The sequence below is a fragment of the Passer domesticus genome, chromosome 19 (assembly GCF_036417665.1).
Source record: "Passer domesticus isolate bPasDom1 chromosome 19, bPasDom1.hap1, whole genome shotgun sequence".
Lineage (NCBI taxonomy): Eukaryota > Metazoa > Chordata > Aves > Passeriformes > Passeridae > Passer > Passer domesticus.
In genome coordinates this window covers 2,303,674-2,317,570 of record NC_087492.1, presented here as the reverse complement: position 1 = coordinate 2,317,570, position 13,897 = coordinate 2,303,674, and the positions used below count along the sequence as shown (strand labels likewise).

Here is a 13,897-nt window from a genome sequence, read left to right as displayed (position 1 = left end):
CAGGCTGTGGCTTTACCCTCCTACACTGCACATGGCCAGATAACCCGTGCTTGGCCTAAAGCATCTTGTCCAAGAAAACTCCCCAGCCTGGAACACTTTGGGATGGACAAGTCACCACCCCCAGCAGCACTTTTTTCCAGCAGTTAACCACCCAGCCTGTTAATAATATTTCATTTTATATTTGCCTGGTTTAAACTTGCAGCCCTGGCTCTTGTGTCCATCACCGCTCCAGCAAAGAGAGCTCTGGGATGTTGGCATCCCTCCCGTGGGAAGGTGTTTCTGTTGGTTTCTAAGTTTGCACAACAAATGGCTGATCCAATTGCAAATTTCCTATGGAAAAGCAGGCAAACAGAAGTGTTGTCTTACCATTTGTTGTCACAGAATTTGTAGCGGTGGTCGTCAGCCGGGACGATGTCGATCAACAAAATGTACTTGGTCTTGGGGTTCATCCCAGTCACCTTGACCTTGTAACTGGGAAACATCCTCCTTAGGGAAAGCAGAGGGATACCACGTTAGGGAGGGATGGAGCACTGGAACTGATGGACACTTGGAGGAGCCCAAAAAGCAGATCCACCATCAGAGGGATTCATGCCAGGACATGGTTGGTTCTTGTTCACACCTGAATTAAATTCTCTCTTTCCAGAGTGTGCCAGTGCAAAAGTGGGCACAAATTTTGATAAGGGTATAGGGAGGGGGGCTATGGGTCAGTGCCAGGAAAAGGAGGGTGCAGAGAGAGGTACGGGGGGGTCAACACATCCCTGTTTGTGGGAGGCTAGGACAAGGAGCCCTCAGTTCTACAGGAGGCTCTGGCAGTACCAAAATTGCAGATTTCTTGCTGCTGTGGAAGTGTTTGAAAAGTCAGGAGGCCTGACTACATTTCAGAGGAAACCAAGCACGGGCTTTGTCATCCACACAATCCCAATATCCACCATCTCTGCCCCCGTGTTCCCTCCAACAAACTGAGAACTGAGGATCAGTAAAGCCTGGGGGAGATGAAGGGTTAAACCCTGTGGTGGTGCAGACAGGCTCCTCTGGCCTTCCTGGGTTTCCCAGATTCACAGCACACCCTTAAACCTTGCTGGAGCCTGGAGCATGGCAGAGCTTCCCACCAAAACGTGCCTGTCCCACTGGCTGCAACAACCAACACCAAACTAGAGCATCCCATAAACCAGTGCATCACCAGAGAACATTTACATGCCTAAAGACTCTTTGTGATATTAAATAATACCTTTTTATGAAGCTATGTGGCTGTGAAAACAGCAGATCCCACCCCAGTCCAGCCTTGCAATCCAAAGGAGAGGGCCCTAATGGATCCTGACACTGCCATGGGCTTCCCAGTCCCTGGAGGCCGTGTCAGCAGCCAGGATTTGCAGGATTAGGCACTTCACATCCTCAGAATAACTATTTTCTTGGCTCCATCCTCGCCACCTCCTCCTCATCCAGTAAAAACAGCCGAGTCAATAGAGCAAACTGGCTCACCACAGCCCTCCAGGCAGGACACAAAGTTCTCCTTCCCTCGGCACAGGGGATGGAGGATGAGAATTGCCACATCCTGGACTCGTTCTAATTACGTGAATTAAGATGGGCCCAAATCCTGATGTCATTTCTCCATCAGACATCAAGGCCACTTTGTCCCCCCACTTTATCCCTCTTTTCCTGAGCTGGTCCAAGTCTGCAGCACCATTTTGTTGCTGCTTGGGGAGAAGGCAACAAAATGGGCCCTGTTCAAAATCGTTTCAATTGACTCTTTTAAGCGCCCTGCATAAATTCCAGATGTTTACCATGTAATTAGCCTGGACTAAAAAGGGGTGGTTTAGCAATGTCCCTCTTTGATTTTCATTCATAAACTCTGCACTCCTCTTAACCTTCTCCTCCTACAGGTAAGCACCTGGGTAAATACAGTGGGACATTTCAATTTGTGAATACACAGCCCAATTCACACATTGAAAAAAATTGTATAAGGAATCCAATCTGAATGCCAAGATTTTTTTTTTAAATTAGGCCTTAAAATGGCATTTTAAAATGAAACAAAAAAAAAGAAAAAAAAAGAGGATAAAATTATTAAAAAACATAAATGAAATGAACACAATTTGACAGTGTCATACCTGCACTGGGGATTTTATAACACTGAGCTTCTGAATTTCTTTTTCCCTCAATCATTTCATTTACTGTAGAACATCCAAGCTGCTAAAGTAGCTGAACTGATATATTGTAAATGTTAAGTGCTTTTTTAATGGCATTTAAAATTAAGCTTCAGCATATGGAGTTCATATAGCATGGACATGCCTGAGTTTATAATGTTCTTTAGTATAGCCCTCTAAAATAAATACAAAGAGCCAAAGTACTACTATAATATATACAGCTGAAATTCTTTAAGGATAACAAATGGGGACTCACATCTGATTGAAGGTGTTGCTTAACTTGCAAACCACTCACTATCTCGCAGTGGTAGCATTGTGCTCAGCAGTCCACAGACCCAGCTACAACCAAGTTTGCCAACTCTCCACATTCTTTTCCAGGAAAACATGGGTAGATTTTAGTAATTTGGCTGTGCATGGACATTTCATCATTATTATTAGCTGCTGCATTTTGGCCTTAAAGAAAAAATATGCGACTAATGTGCTGTCCAGGGACTTGTCAGTTTAATTTTCTTAATGAAAACATATTTCTCAACCCCTTGGCAGAGGCTCGTTTAGTAAATATCTCCGCGGTATGATACAAACATGGGTTGTGCATCTCTGATGGGAAGGCATGACAAACCCGAGAGCTGGGGCCAAGGAAATGCAGTCATAGAAACTGAATTAAAAAGAAAAAAAAAAATCAAGAGACAGCACCTTATATCATGTCCTGGCCCTTTTTAAATGTCCCACTTGAAAGAAGGGAGCAGAAACCCACGGTGGAGCTGCACCAGCCCTGCCTGGGAGTGAGGCCGTGCCTACAGTGGCTCTATAGAGCTTCTGTCGGGCCTGGGAAGGGGCCAAAAACCTGCCTGCTTGCCCAAATTTACTACAGGTCAATGGAGCTAGTCACAGGCACGAGGAGCTGCAGTGAGCAGCCCCTCTGGCAGCCGGGGCAGGCAGGAGCTGGGGCGGATGGGCGGCTCCGCCGAGGATGCTCGGCCCCGGCCAGCTCCTGCACAATAGGTTGCTTCATCATCCATTGCTCGGGGACCAGCAGAGGCACAAGAATCACCCAGTGCTGCAATAAAACTTGCCAAAGTCTTGCCAAGCTCTGGGAAAGCTCAGGCTGGCTTTGGTGGGAGGTCTGAAGCAAGACGCGGGCAGATCCGTTTTATCCACCCTCCTTCCCACACGGCTCCAAACTGGGGGAGAGCATTGCTGTGCAGAAATTGGGGACAAAAACTGGGAATTTGGGGCTTCCTGGAGAGCGTGTGCAAGCAGGTGACATCTGATCCTCAGGGCACCTGCTGTGCCAAGGGCAGCTGCAGCCCTGCAAACGGGGCAGCTCGGTGAGCTTCAGTGGTGGGCACAAGTGCAGCACAGCAACACTCAGGTCTGGTGAAGTTTGAGCCACCAACACTCAGGAGATTAATTGCAGCAATTCCTGGCTCATCACCTGTTGCTGAAACCCAAAACCTGTTTGGACACAGTGTCCATGGGCTGCAGCAAATGCCCTGAACGTGCCAATGACAACACCACCCCTGGAGTGGGGATGTCCAGCACTGGACCAATTTCCTCCCAATTTATACTCCTTTTTTTGAAAGCCACACCAGGTGTGTGTCCAAGCCAGTAGCACACCTTAGGTGGAGGCAGCAGGGCCACTCAGGGAGCAGGGCCAAGCAGCCACCAGCAGCCCCACAGCTGCCCTGCCCACCCAGGGACCAGCCACGAGCACCCGTGTGATGCACAAGGGACTCAGCACAGCCCCAACAGCCTCTTCTGCAAAACACCAAAATTGACAGCACTCCCATTTTAGGCACATTCAAACCCATTTCTCCCTCCCTCCAGCTCCAGCCAGAGCAGAAGGGGCCATCCAGGCTCCTCAGCCCTATCCTGAGGGTCTCATGTGCCCCTCAAAGCTCTCTGCTGGTTTAGTGGCTCTGCCAGGCACGTTCCTGTCCCACCCCTGCACTGGCAGGGACAAAGTGCTGCTGTGCCATGGCAGCAGCCCCTCACAAGGCAAAACTTAAAGGAGATTTTGTGTCCACAGAAGAAAGACACCCTCAAAAAAAGCAACCAGGACACCCCATACGGCACTAAAATCCCACAGTCACTGGGTGATGCCCTGGGGAGGGCAGAGGGGCTGAGCCTGGCACTGGGGACTGGGCAGTGGGAGCAGGGTTGGCATCACCAGAGCTTGGCACCACACTGCCACAGCCCCAGCTAAACCCTTCCCTGCAGACGAAATGTAGCAAAAACAGTAAAAGCCAGGAAAATAAACAAGCAGCACAATTCCACAGGCCTCCCAAGCTTCAAAGATGATGTGCTAGTGAATTATTTGTTCTGATAATGAAGCAGTCACTGCTTAGCTAAGTTTATGCTAGGCACATTTTATCTCTACATGATATTCACAAATTGTTTTAAAATGAACTGTTAGAATAAGCATCTCTTGTTTATTTATTTATACTATTACTATCCAATCCCCTTAACCGTGGAGCAGTTGCTGACATGGAGCCAAAGCTTCTATTATTGTTCAAACAAAGTTTAATTGATGTGTAATTGGCTGGTTGGATTTGGAAGGGAGTGATAAGAGAAAAGCTTTGCTTTTCTTTGGGGCAGCAGTTCCCAGCCTTTCAGGCTCTCCAGGCTTGGCCTCTCTGTGGGCATCTCACGTGTTTTAATGCCCACATGAGCAGGTCTGGCTGATCCTGTGGGCATCTCACGTGTGTTTTAATGCCCACATGAGCAGGTCTGGCTGATCCTGTGGGCATCTCACGTGTGTTTTAATGCCCACATGAGCAGGTCTGGCTGATCCTGTGGGCATCTCACGTGTGTTTTAATGCCCACATGAGCAGGTCTGGCTGATCCTGTGGGCATCTCACGTGTGTTTTAATGCCCACATGAGCAGGTCTGGTTGATCCTGTGGGCATCTCACGTGTGTTTTAATGCCCACATGAGCAGGTCTGGCTGATCCTGTGGGCATCTCACGTGTGTTTTAATGCCCACATGAGCAGGTCTGGCTGATCCTGTGGGCATCTCACGTGTGTTTTAATGCCCACATGAGCAGGTCTGGTTGATCCTGGAGAGATGGGTGGCTGCAAAGCTCCCATGTCCAGCAAAATATTATTTTTTGGGCTGGGGATGGCAAACCAGAAAAGGGGAGAGAACCAAAGCTGATTGAGGAGCTGAAATTTTCATCTGAACAATGACTGTGCTGTGCCACATTGAACATCAGCAACAAAGCCTCACCCCTCTCCTGCTCACCAGGATTGAACCTGACCTCCCTTTAGATGCCAACGCCATTCCTGATGCCCCATTAGCTGGGAAGGGATGTCTCTGACCAGAAAAGGGCAAGCAGGGAATTCAAACAGTATTTCCACAGAGAAAACTGCATGGAACCAGGAGCAACCCAAGCCATGCCCTCACCAAAGGCTGCCAGTGCCCTCTGAAGCCCATGGATTTACCTGGATTGGTGCTCACTGCACATCCCTGAGATGTAAATGTATCCTTCAGATACTACTGAGTGCTTCCTTCTGTCTTTTCAATGGGGTAAAAACATCCCCAAGCACTTCAGCAGCTCAGCAGCTGAAATTCTATTTTTTAAGACAATAAGACAAAGATTTCCAAAGAGAGACAGAGATTTTACAATACTGGCTTTTGGGATGATCAAGTAAAGCAGTGACTGGAGTTTTGGAAGCTCCTGTGCTGTGCTGCCTGTGGCAGATGAGGTTGTGAAAGGATCAGGAAACAACTTCTCACTCAACATCTTGGCTAACAAGCCATGTCATGGCTGAGCAACCCCCTCCTGAGAACCTGCTGGGCATGCTGAGATGCCTCCAGCAATGCTTTCAGAACACCAGGGCAGGTGACACACCTGCATCCCTGATAACGACAAATGTGGCCCCAAATTCTGCTTGAGACTTGGCCATGGCTGCTTGAGGCTACTTCTCTTCATTGTGAGAAGGGAAAAGAATGGTGTGCAGAGGCTTCAAGAACTACGTCTCCATTCTGATGACCTTTCCTCATTTTTTTCTAATTTCCCTTCTTTTGACAAGTATTTCTTCCACTGACTTAACGCATCTTTAAAAAGAATATTCTCCAGGGCAGATTAAAACAAATTTGGGGATGTCAGCTGTTTCTTTTAGCCTTTTAAATGGCATTTCCTTTTTGATAGATTCTTGCTTTCAAAAAATACTTTAAAGAGATCAAAGAGTTTTCCAACAGGGTCCCATTTTCCCAGTGTATCCTAACCCTCAGTCCCTTATTTCTCTTATCACCCACGCCACTCCGTTATGACGCTCTGTATACAAAGTAAGAGCAGTTAACTTTGAAGTGCTGGATTAGCCCATGCCAGATCCTTGCCTCAGAATAACAAACAATACAGGTTCAACAGGAGTTCTCATCAGTAGTTCATTTTTCAGCCCCAAATTCACTGTCACTAACACAAGCAACATTGAACTCTCAGTCTATGGGCAGATAGCAGAGATTTATCTGGTGGCAGGACCATGACCTAGTGATGAGAAGGTCAGACAGTTAAGGGATTTTTATATTTTGGAATGGCGAGGTTGTATTTTTTCCTTCTGGCTAGCACATCTAATTTTTAAATAAAACATTGTTTCTCACATACTTGAGAACTTGGTGAGCTGGATGGCTGCTTTCATGGTCTAGAAACATTTCCTTTCTTTGCCCCGTGGTGACTCGAAGCACGGGCAGGCTCCTGGCCACAGGCTGCTTCTCTGGGCTTTCATTTTGCTGAAGTTGAGCAGAGAAGGTCCCAACGTGCAGGAGGATGGGAGAGGTGGTGCCAGCAGCACCAGCAGCACAGCACAAAGAGAGAGAACCTGGGCACCAACAGCATTTCAGGGCAGGTTTGCTCCCTGTCCAGCCCAGCTCCCTGGCATGGGCTGAGGGAGGAGCTGAGGCAGCCTTGGCACTGCTGGAGCCACAAACCAGTGTCCAGGAGCCTTTGGGGCAGCAGCAGAGCCCCAGCAATGGTTGGGACCTTCCCCAGCTGATCTGGGCTTGACCAAAGCCTCCCCTCACCGTGCCACAGCTCCAGCACAAGGACGAGCAGGGAAAGCTTTGGGAACACCCTTAACTGTGAGCATGCCGTGTCTTTAAAAAGCAGGGATGGCTGCTTGAGGAGAGAAGTGAACCTGAACCAGACTCCCATCCCTGCCCTCCTCGGCGTGCACAAGCTCTGTCCCCCCTGCCAAAGCTGTCCACAACTGTAGCAGCACAGCAAGAGCCATTGGAGCTCACTCCTGCTTTTTCTCTAAAAGCAGGAGTTTGCCTGAGCAGGATAATTCCAGGACCCCAAATTTAGGAGCAAGCAGATCAAACATTCCTCAAATATCTATTTTATTTCTATGTTTTAAATTGACGGCTCACATTCCTTCGTTGATCTCGGATATTAAGGTTTGCTTTTGGATCAAAAACCATCAGCAGAAATTCTTGTAACTGCCTTAAAAGATTCTGGACAAATATTTCCCTTTAATTGTAATGAGAACTGGGCATCCATATGCCCTGCAGAGCCATGGAAAATTTAACTTTTAAAGGATTATTCACACAGGAAAGCTGCACCAGCTTAGCCAAAGCATTTATACTTCTTCAGACCTTGATGTCCTAAAAACTAGTTTTATTTTGGTTTACTAAAGTTGATTAGGAACAGATTTTTTTTCTTTTTTACTGAAATAAGCCACTTTTAAAATGAAACTTGAACATCTAAAGGGGATTTGTGTCTTTTCCACACATGCAAGATGCTTTATCGATTCTGTTTTTTTCCTCTGCAGCATTTTCCTACATATGCTTCTTAAAACCTGCTACCATAGAGACCAGAGCTGGCTTTGTACCTGTGCACATCCTGCACTCCAGCCAAAGCTCAAATTCAGTATCTAGAGCCTCCTGTTACACCTCGGGGACAGTTCTGCTACCAGAGAGAAATGACACGTTATTTTCTCTTAAGGAACTGCTCACAAAAATTTGACCAGACATCCTATGAACTGGCATTTTTTCCTGATGAAACAAAAGCTTTATCAAATTGTTTATCCCTGGCAATACCTGGACAGAAATTACAATGCTGCAAAGACTGGCACCTTGGGAAAAAACCCTAGGAAACAGCTAAATAAATAATCTAACAGAAAGAAGAAATCCTGAGCCAGGAAAGCTGTGGAAGCAAAGATTAACTTCCAGCAGAAATAAAGTCCCAAAGACGAGATTTCACAAAGAATGGTTTGCCACGAGCTACAAAAGAATCTACAATTGTTCAGTCAAATAATAGCACATAAAAGCGAGAGGATGAAATCGGAAAGCCAGATTTATAACAAAGTCCCTCATTTGCTTTCTGCTTTCCCCACCCCTGGTACAATTTCACAAATGTGGAATTCCTAAAGTCCGGCAGGAAAGGTGTGCACCCTGCCAGGACAGAGCGATGCCCCACAGCAGCGCGGCCAGGGGGGAGGAATCCAGATGTGCAGCTGCATCTGCATCCCCTAATACACCCTGTGCCCTTCATTAGCGTCTAGATTGATTGATTAATTTGATTTAACAGGATCTCACCGACTTTTCGGTGGAGGTTTTTAGGGTATTTTTTAGTTCAGTATTTTTTTCTGGGGGAAGGGATTTTTTTGGTTGGGTGGTTTGGTTTTGGAGGAGTTTTTGTTTGTTTTAAAACACACGCACACACACACATATATAAACACACACACGCGGGAAGGTTTGTGAACAATCATTTCCAAAACCAGGCACTCACAGCTCGCTGTGGGTGCTGGATTCATTCTCCTCATCCCTGGAAAGCCGCGCTGTGAGCAGGGATGGGAACGGGGATGCTGCAGCGGGGACCGGGAACCGGGAACGGGACCGGGACCGGGAACCAGGGACGGGAACCGGGAACCAGGGACGGGAACCGGGAACCAGGGACGGGAACCGGGGACCGGGAGCGGGAGCGGCCGCCCCGCCGGGGCTCGGCGGAGAGCGGCTGCTCAAACAGCGGGATTCCCTCTGCCTCCCGAAAATCCTGCCCTGCAAAACGCCCTCGGGATGGGCAGCGCCTGGAGGGATCAGTGGCCGCTTTTCCTCTCGTTCCCCTCCGGTCCGTGGGTACCCAGCGCTCCGGGCAGCGCCGGGGAAGGACGGGACAATCTTTCAGCCCTTTAAAACCATCACCAGAAAATGCTCCGGAGGAGAAATCCGTAATTAGAGCAAACCTCAAAGAGGAGGAAGGAGAGGAAGGCTCTGAGTGATGGAGCCGGCGCCCATCCCGCGGGCGCTCTGAGGGATCCGAGCGCTCTGCTCCAAAGTTCAGGGAACTTTGCTAACATAAACTTTTTATCTTTTGATGATCCTTTTAATATAAAATAATCTTTTTTTTCCCCTCCCACAATGAAGCAGTCGGACATTAAAAAGATAGCGAGCGCATTTTAAAGATGTTTCCACTTTATAAATCAAACTTTCTTGGCAACAACATGATTTCTATTTCAATGCTGAGCTTGCTGTGTTCTCCTAATATCTCCTACAGATCAGTCCTAAGAGGGAGTAATAATCCCCTAAAGTAATTCTCAGCCCTAAATTCTCGGTAATTTATAGTTGGCTCGTTCTGTGGAGCTCTACAAAGAACGAAACAAATGACTCCCCCTTTCCCCCCCAACCAAGTTATCAATATTTGCCTTGTTTATACAAAAAAAGCTATTTTACACCATTGCCATGGAATTAACGCTTCCGCTGAGCTTTACATTTCCTCTCCATTGAGTGAACTTGTCATTAAAGTCACTCGGTTTTTTTGTTGTTGTTGTTTGAAATTTAAAAATCAGGCTTCCATTTCTTTTCGTTTGTGCCCCTTGAGGTCAGACAGACCTACATTTAAGTGATTTCAACTAACGGCATTCAGGGGCATCTCTGTGCCTGCTGGGAGGGGGATTAGAGTCCTGATTAGTGCCTGCAATTAGCCGCTTTCCCTCCTTCCACACCCCCCCAATGCCAAATGCAAGTGCACACAAATCTCCATTAACCACCGTTTTTTTAATTGGCTCGAGAGGAGGTTTATTATTGCGACTCTCTATTTAAATAGCCTGGGTAAAATAAAATCTGCATGAAGTAATAATTTTCATTTTGTCCTTTGCATGGGGATTAGATCGGACTGCAGCTCGTGGGCTGCCCTGCTCCCAGCACGGCCACGCGTGGCACTGCTATGAACTCGGGGATTTAAGTGTTCGATTTTTCGGCCGTTCTCATGCTAATTATTTTGTGTATTTTTGCTGTCGGTGCTGAGGCAGAGCCCAGCCCGGGCAGGGAACCGAGCGGGGCTGTGCCTCCTGCTAAAAACACCGATAAAAGCCCTCGTCCTGTATTTTGACACCATTTGCAGCTGAACTCAGTGAAAAAAAAAATAATTTCTTTTGTTCTGTGTTATTCAGCAGCATTTCAGCCACTTCTTTCCTTATTTTTTAAAATTGAAAACTCGTAAAAAAAAGAAATAATTCTTTTAGCTCGATGGCGCTGCACTGAATTTCGCCAATGGAGAATTTGGCTCAGATAAAGTAAAAAACCCAAATTTTTGTACATCTCGTGGTCTATCCCTCATCCCACCTCCTGAAAGGTGCACTGCCAGCTCCACCGGACAAGGAATGTGGGACTGAGCCCTGTCCATATGGAGCTGTTTAAACAAGCCACGTTAAGGCTTACAGAGAGATAACGTGCACGTTTGGGATGCTTAGGGTCTAGAATTTGGTACAGATATTACACGTCTCCACAGGCACACTCAGATACTATAAATTAAGGGTGAAATATCTGAGGTCTTGATCCCCTCATCTGAGCTGACTTAGGGAGCAGACCCATCCAAATGAAGCCGGCTCTTCCCATCAGCAGACGCTGCAGAACAAGCCCTGAGGTTTTATATGCCAAAATAAGGTGTGAAAAGGACAGGGTTACCTGCACCATCACTCCATAAACAGCCACATAGCAAATAAATTGAAGATTCCTGGGACATACAACCCCTCTCCAAGGGGAATAATAGGAATTTCTGGCTTATTAGAGTCCATCTTCCCTACAGCGAGCAGCTGCTGCACAGAGCAGCACTGCTGGGATGGAGGGAAGCAGAGGGAAAGAGCTCATCAACCCCAAAAATCCAGTGCCGAGGGTTGGGTTCTGGGTCTCACACCGTGAGCAGCAAACAGGGGAGAAAAGTCACACACACACTCCATGAGCACCCACGGCTGCTCTGCACGAAGGATCGGAGACCACAGCGAAATAAATACTGCACAGAAATTATTCGTGGGGTTTTTTTCCTCTGTTTTCTCCCGTTATTTGAGTGTCTGGCTGCACAGCTCGCTAGCACGGTAAAACAAGCAACGGGAGGGCAGGGCAGAAGCACTCAGCCGTGCTGGAGTTAATGTTAATGCCTCGATTTTTCCTTCCCAGCAGCAGCGAGCTGAGCCCGCTGCCGCAGAAGCCAAGGGCAGATACTTTGGTGCCCACAGTGACACCCGGCTAATTTTCTTGGGAATTAGCTGATTCCCAAGCCGGTGATGGTCTGAGGTTTAATTCTGACTCGTAATTTTCTGACATTAATTCTGCCATCTCCCACTAGAGCAGCCCGGGCAGGACAGGAGCCCTGAGCAGAGGCAGGGCTGAGTTCTCTGGGCAACCGAAGCCTCGGGGAGGCTCTGGGCTCCCTCCCTGGGTGTGCACACTGAGGGGGCTTTGTTTTGGTAAAAGTAATTATTTGTTTCCAAAGGAAAACAGATTTTTATTTTTTACCCAAAAGTGGTACCCGTTTCTCTTTCAGTTTTGAGGTTAAAAGAACCTTCGTACTGTGAAAACTTTGGTCCCAGCACACGTCTTAGTGCACGGCACAGAAAAGGGAAGGGGGTGTGCTTTGTGGGGGAAAAAAAACCCCAAAACGCCATAATTATGCTAATTTCCTAATTAAAAATAATTTTAAAAAAACAAAAAGAAAACATTACCAGAGAGAATCGGGACTAAATGCTCCAAACGACTCCACAACATTTTCTTGCATTTACATTCCAACTGCCATACTCAAACACATGTACAGTTTACACTGAAAAAATGATCTTACTGAAATCTGCAATCACAATAATATTTTTAAAATCCTACTGACTGTACCAGCTCTGCAAAACCCAGTCTTGGCAAAGAGGACATTTCACAGAGATCAGAAGCAATACATGTTTGCAGGGAATTTTTACTAACCTGCCTGCTTTGGTTATTATCATTTCCGTGCCAGCTTCATGAAATTTCTTCCATAGCTCCTTCTCATGGAGATAGACTTTGATATTTTCTATTGTCTGTAAAAAAAAATTAAGATCATGAGAACAGCAAGAAACGAGGGAGAAAACCTGCAAGGAGGGCTGGGAAGGGCCGGGGAAGGGCTGGGGCTGGGGGGCTCAGGGCCGAGGCTCCGGGTGAAGCCACCAGCCTGTGCAGGAGGAGGATGGAGTCTCAAAAATTCCCCTGTCCTTTGCCAAAAATAAGAGAAACAAACGGAGGCCGGTTTTAATTGCAGACTTTCACAACCAGGCAGGACACTGCGGCTAAATGGAAATTTTTTTAATTGTTTTTTCTTTTTCCTAGGGGGAAAAAAAAAAAAGTCTGTTGGGGTAGACTCGCCCTAAGCCTCCCAAAAACCGGGGCCAGGAGCAGCCGCGGGGACAACGAGTCCACGTCCAGGGTTGTGCTTTGTGCGTTCCGCGGGATGCCGGGGACATCGCATCCGTGCGCGGAGTGAAGGCACAGAAGCCGCGTTTTACTCAGGGATGGAAAACCCCCAGTGAATTCCCCGCCGGGCCGCAGCCCCGGGAGCAGCGGCGGCGGCTCCGCCACGGGTCGGGCCCTGCCGGCCGCGGCTTTCAGTGCCCGGATTCGCACCGACAGCGGGGCACGGCTGCGGACAGCGAAAATAAAATGCTAACAATAAAAAATAAACCCAAAGAAAAGTGAAGAAAAAGGAGCTTTCCCCGCAATCCCTCCCCGTGTCGAAGCCGGGGGTGATGCGCGGCGGCGGGCCGGGCTGGCGGCGGGTGAGGCGCAGCGGGGCCGGACGGAGCGTACCTGCTCGGGGTCGGGGAGCTGCGGGCTGCTGAGCGGCGTGCTGCTCCCCCCGGCTACGCCGAGGACGGGGGAGCCGGCGGAGGTGTCCGCATGGCCGGGCGCGGGGGCTGTTGGAAACCCTTCCTCGGTTTCAGACAGGCTTTTCTCCTGGAGCATTTCCTTGGGGGAGAGAGGCGCAGTGTTAGCTCGAGGCACCGGGGGCCACGTCCAACCCCTGCCCCTCGCCCAGGCACAGCCACCTGCGAGCTCAGGCCCGCCCGGCCCGGCCCGTGGTCGCTCCTCGGGCGGCGGCACCGGGATGTGACACCGTGGGCCCCGGGGGAAGAGCCGGGCCCACGGGAGCCGCCCACGCGTGGCTGCGCTCCCGCTTGAGGCCAGGGCAGCTCACGTCTGATGTGGCCGCAGGCCCCCAGCCCCGATTCTTTCTCCGGTACCCGTCGGGGAGGGCAGCCCGGCCCGGTCGGTCTCGCTGCCCCGTCCCGTCGGGGCTGCGGGGGCTCCGCGACGAAGCGCTGCGGCGGAGCCGGACGGTGTAAACAGGGGGAGTGCTGGGCTCCGAGATAAAAGGGCCCCTCTTAAACTTGGACGGAGACTGGGAAAAGCCAATAAAGATAAGGCCTGACAGCTCCGCCGGGGCTGCCGCGCATCAACGCCGACTTTTACAGCGCGGAGGGACGCGGCCGCCCGCCCCGCTTGACGGACAGACGGACAGACAG

At 48.9% G+C, this 13,897-nt stretch overlaps 1 protein-coding gene across 3 annotated transcripts in view; it reads right to left on the bottom strand.

The window, feature by feature from the left end:
- Positions 1 to 13,337, bottom strand: part of TBX4 (T-box transcription factor 4) — a 33,304-nt gene extending 19,967 nt beyond the window's left edge. For all 3 annotated transcript variants that reach the window (XR_010349202.1, XR_010349203.1, XM_064394233.1), the window contains exons 1-3: positions 13,182 to 13,337; positions 12,324 to 12,418; positions 367 to 486 (exon numbers count right to left, since the gene is read on the bottom strand). Coding sequence is in view for 1 of the 3 variants with exons in the window: in XM_064394233.1 (XP_064250303.1) it covers positions 367 to 486; positions 12,324 to 12,418; positions 13,182 to 13,337 (371 nt within the window). In the remaining 2 variants the exon portion in view is untranslated. The remainder of the gene's footprint in view (positions 1 to 366; positions 487 to 12,323; positions 12,419 to 13,181) is intronic.
- Between the last annotated feature and the right edge of the window lie 560 nt (positions 13,338 to 13,897).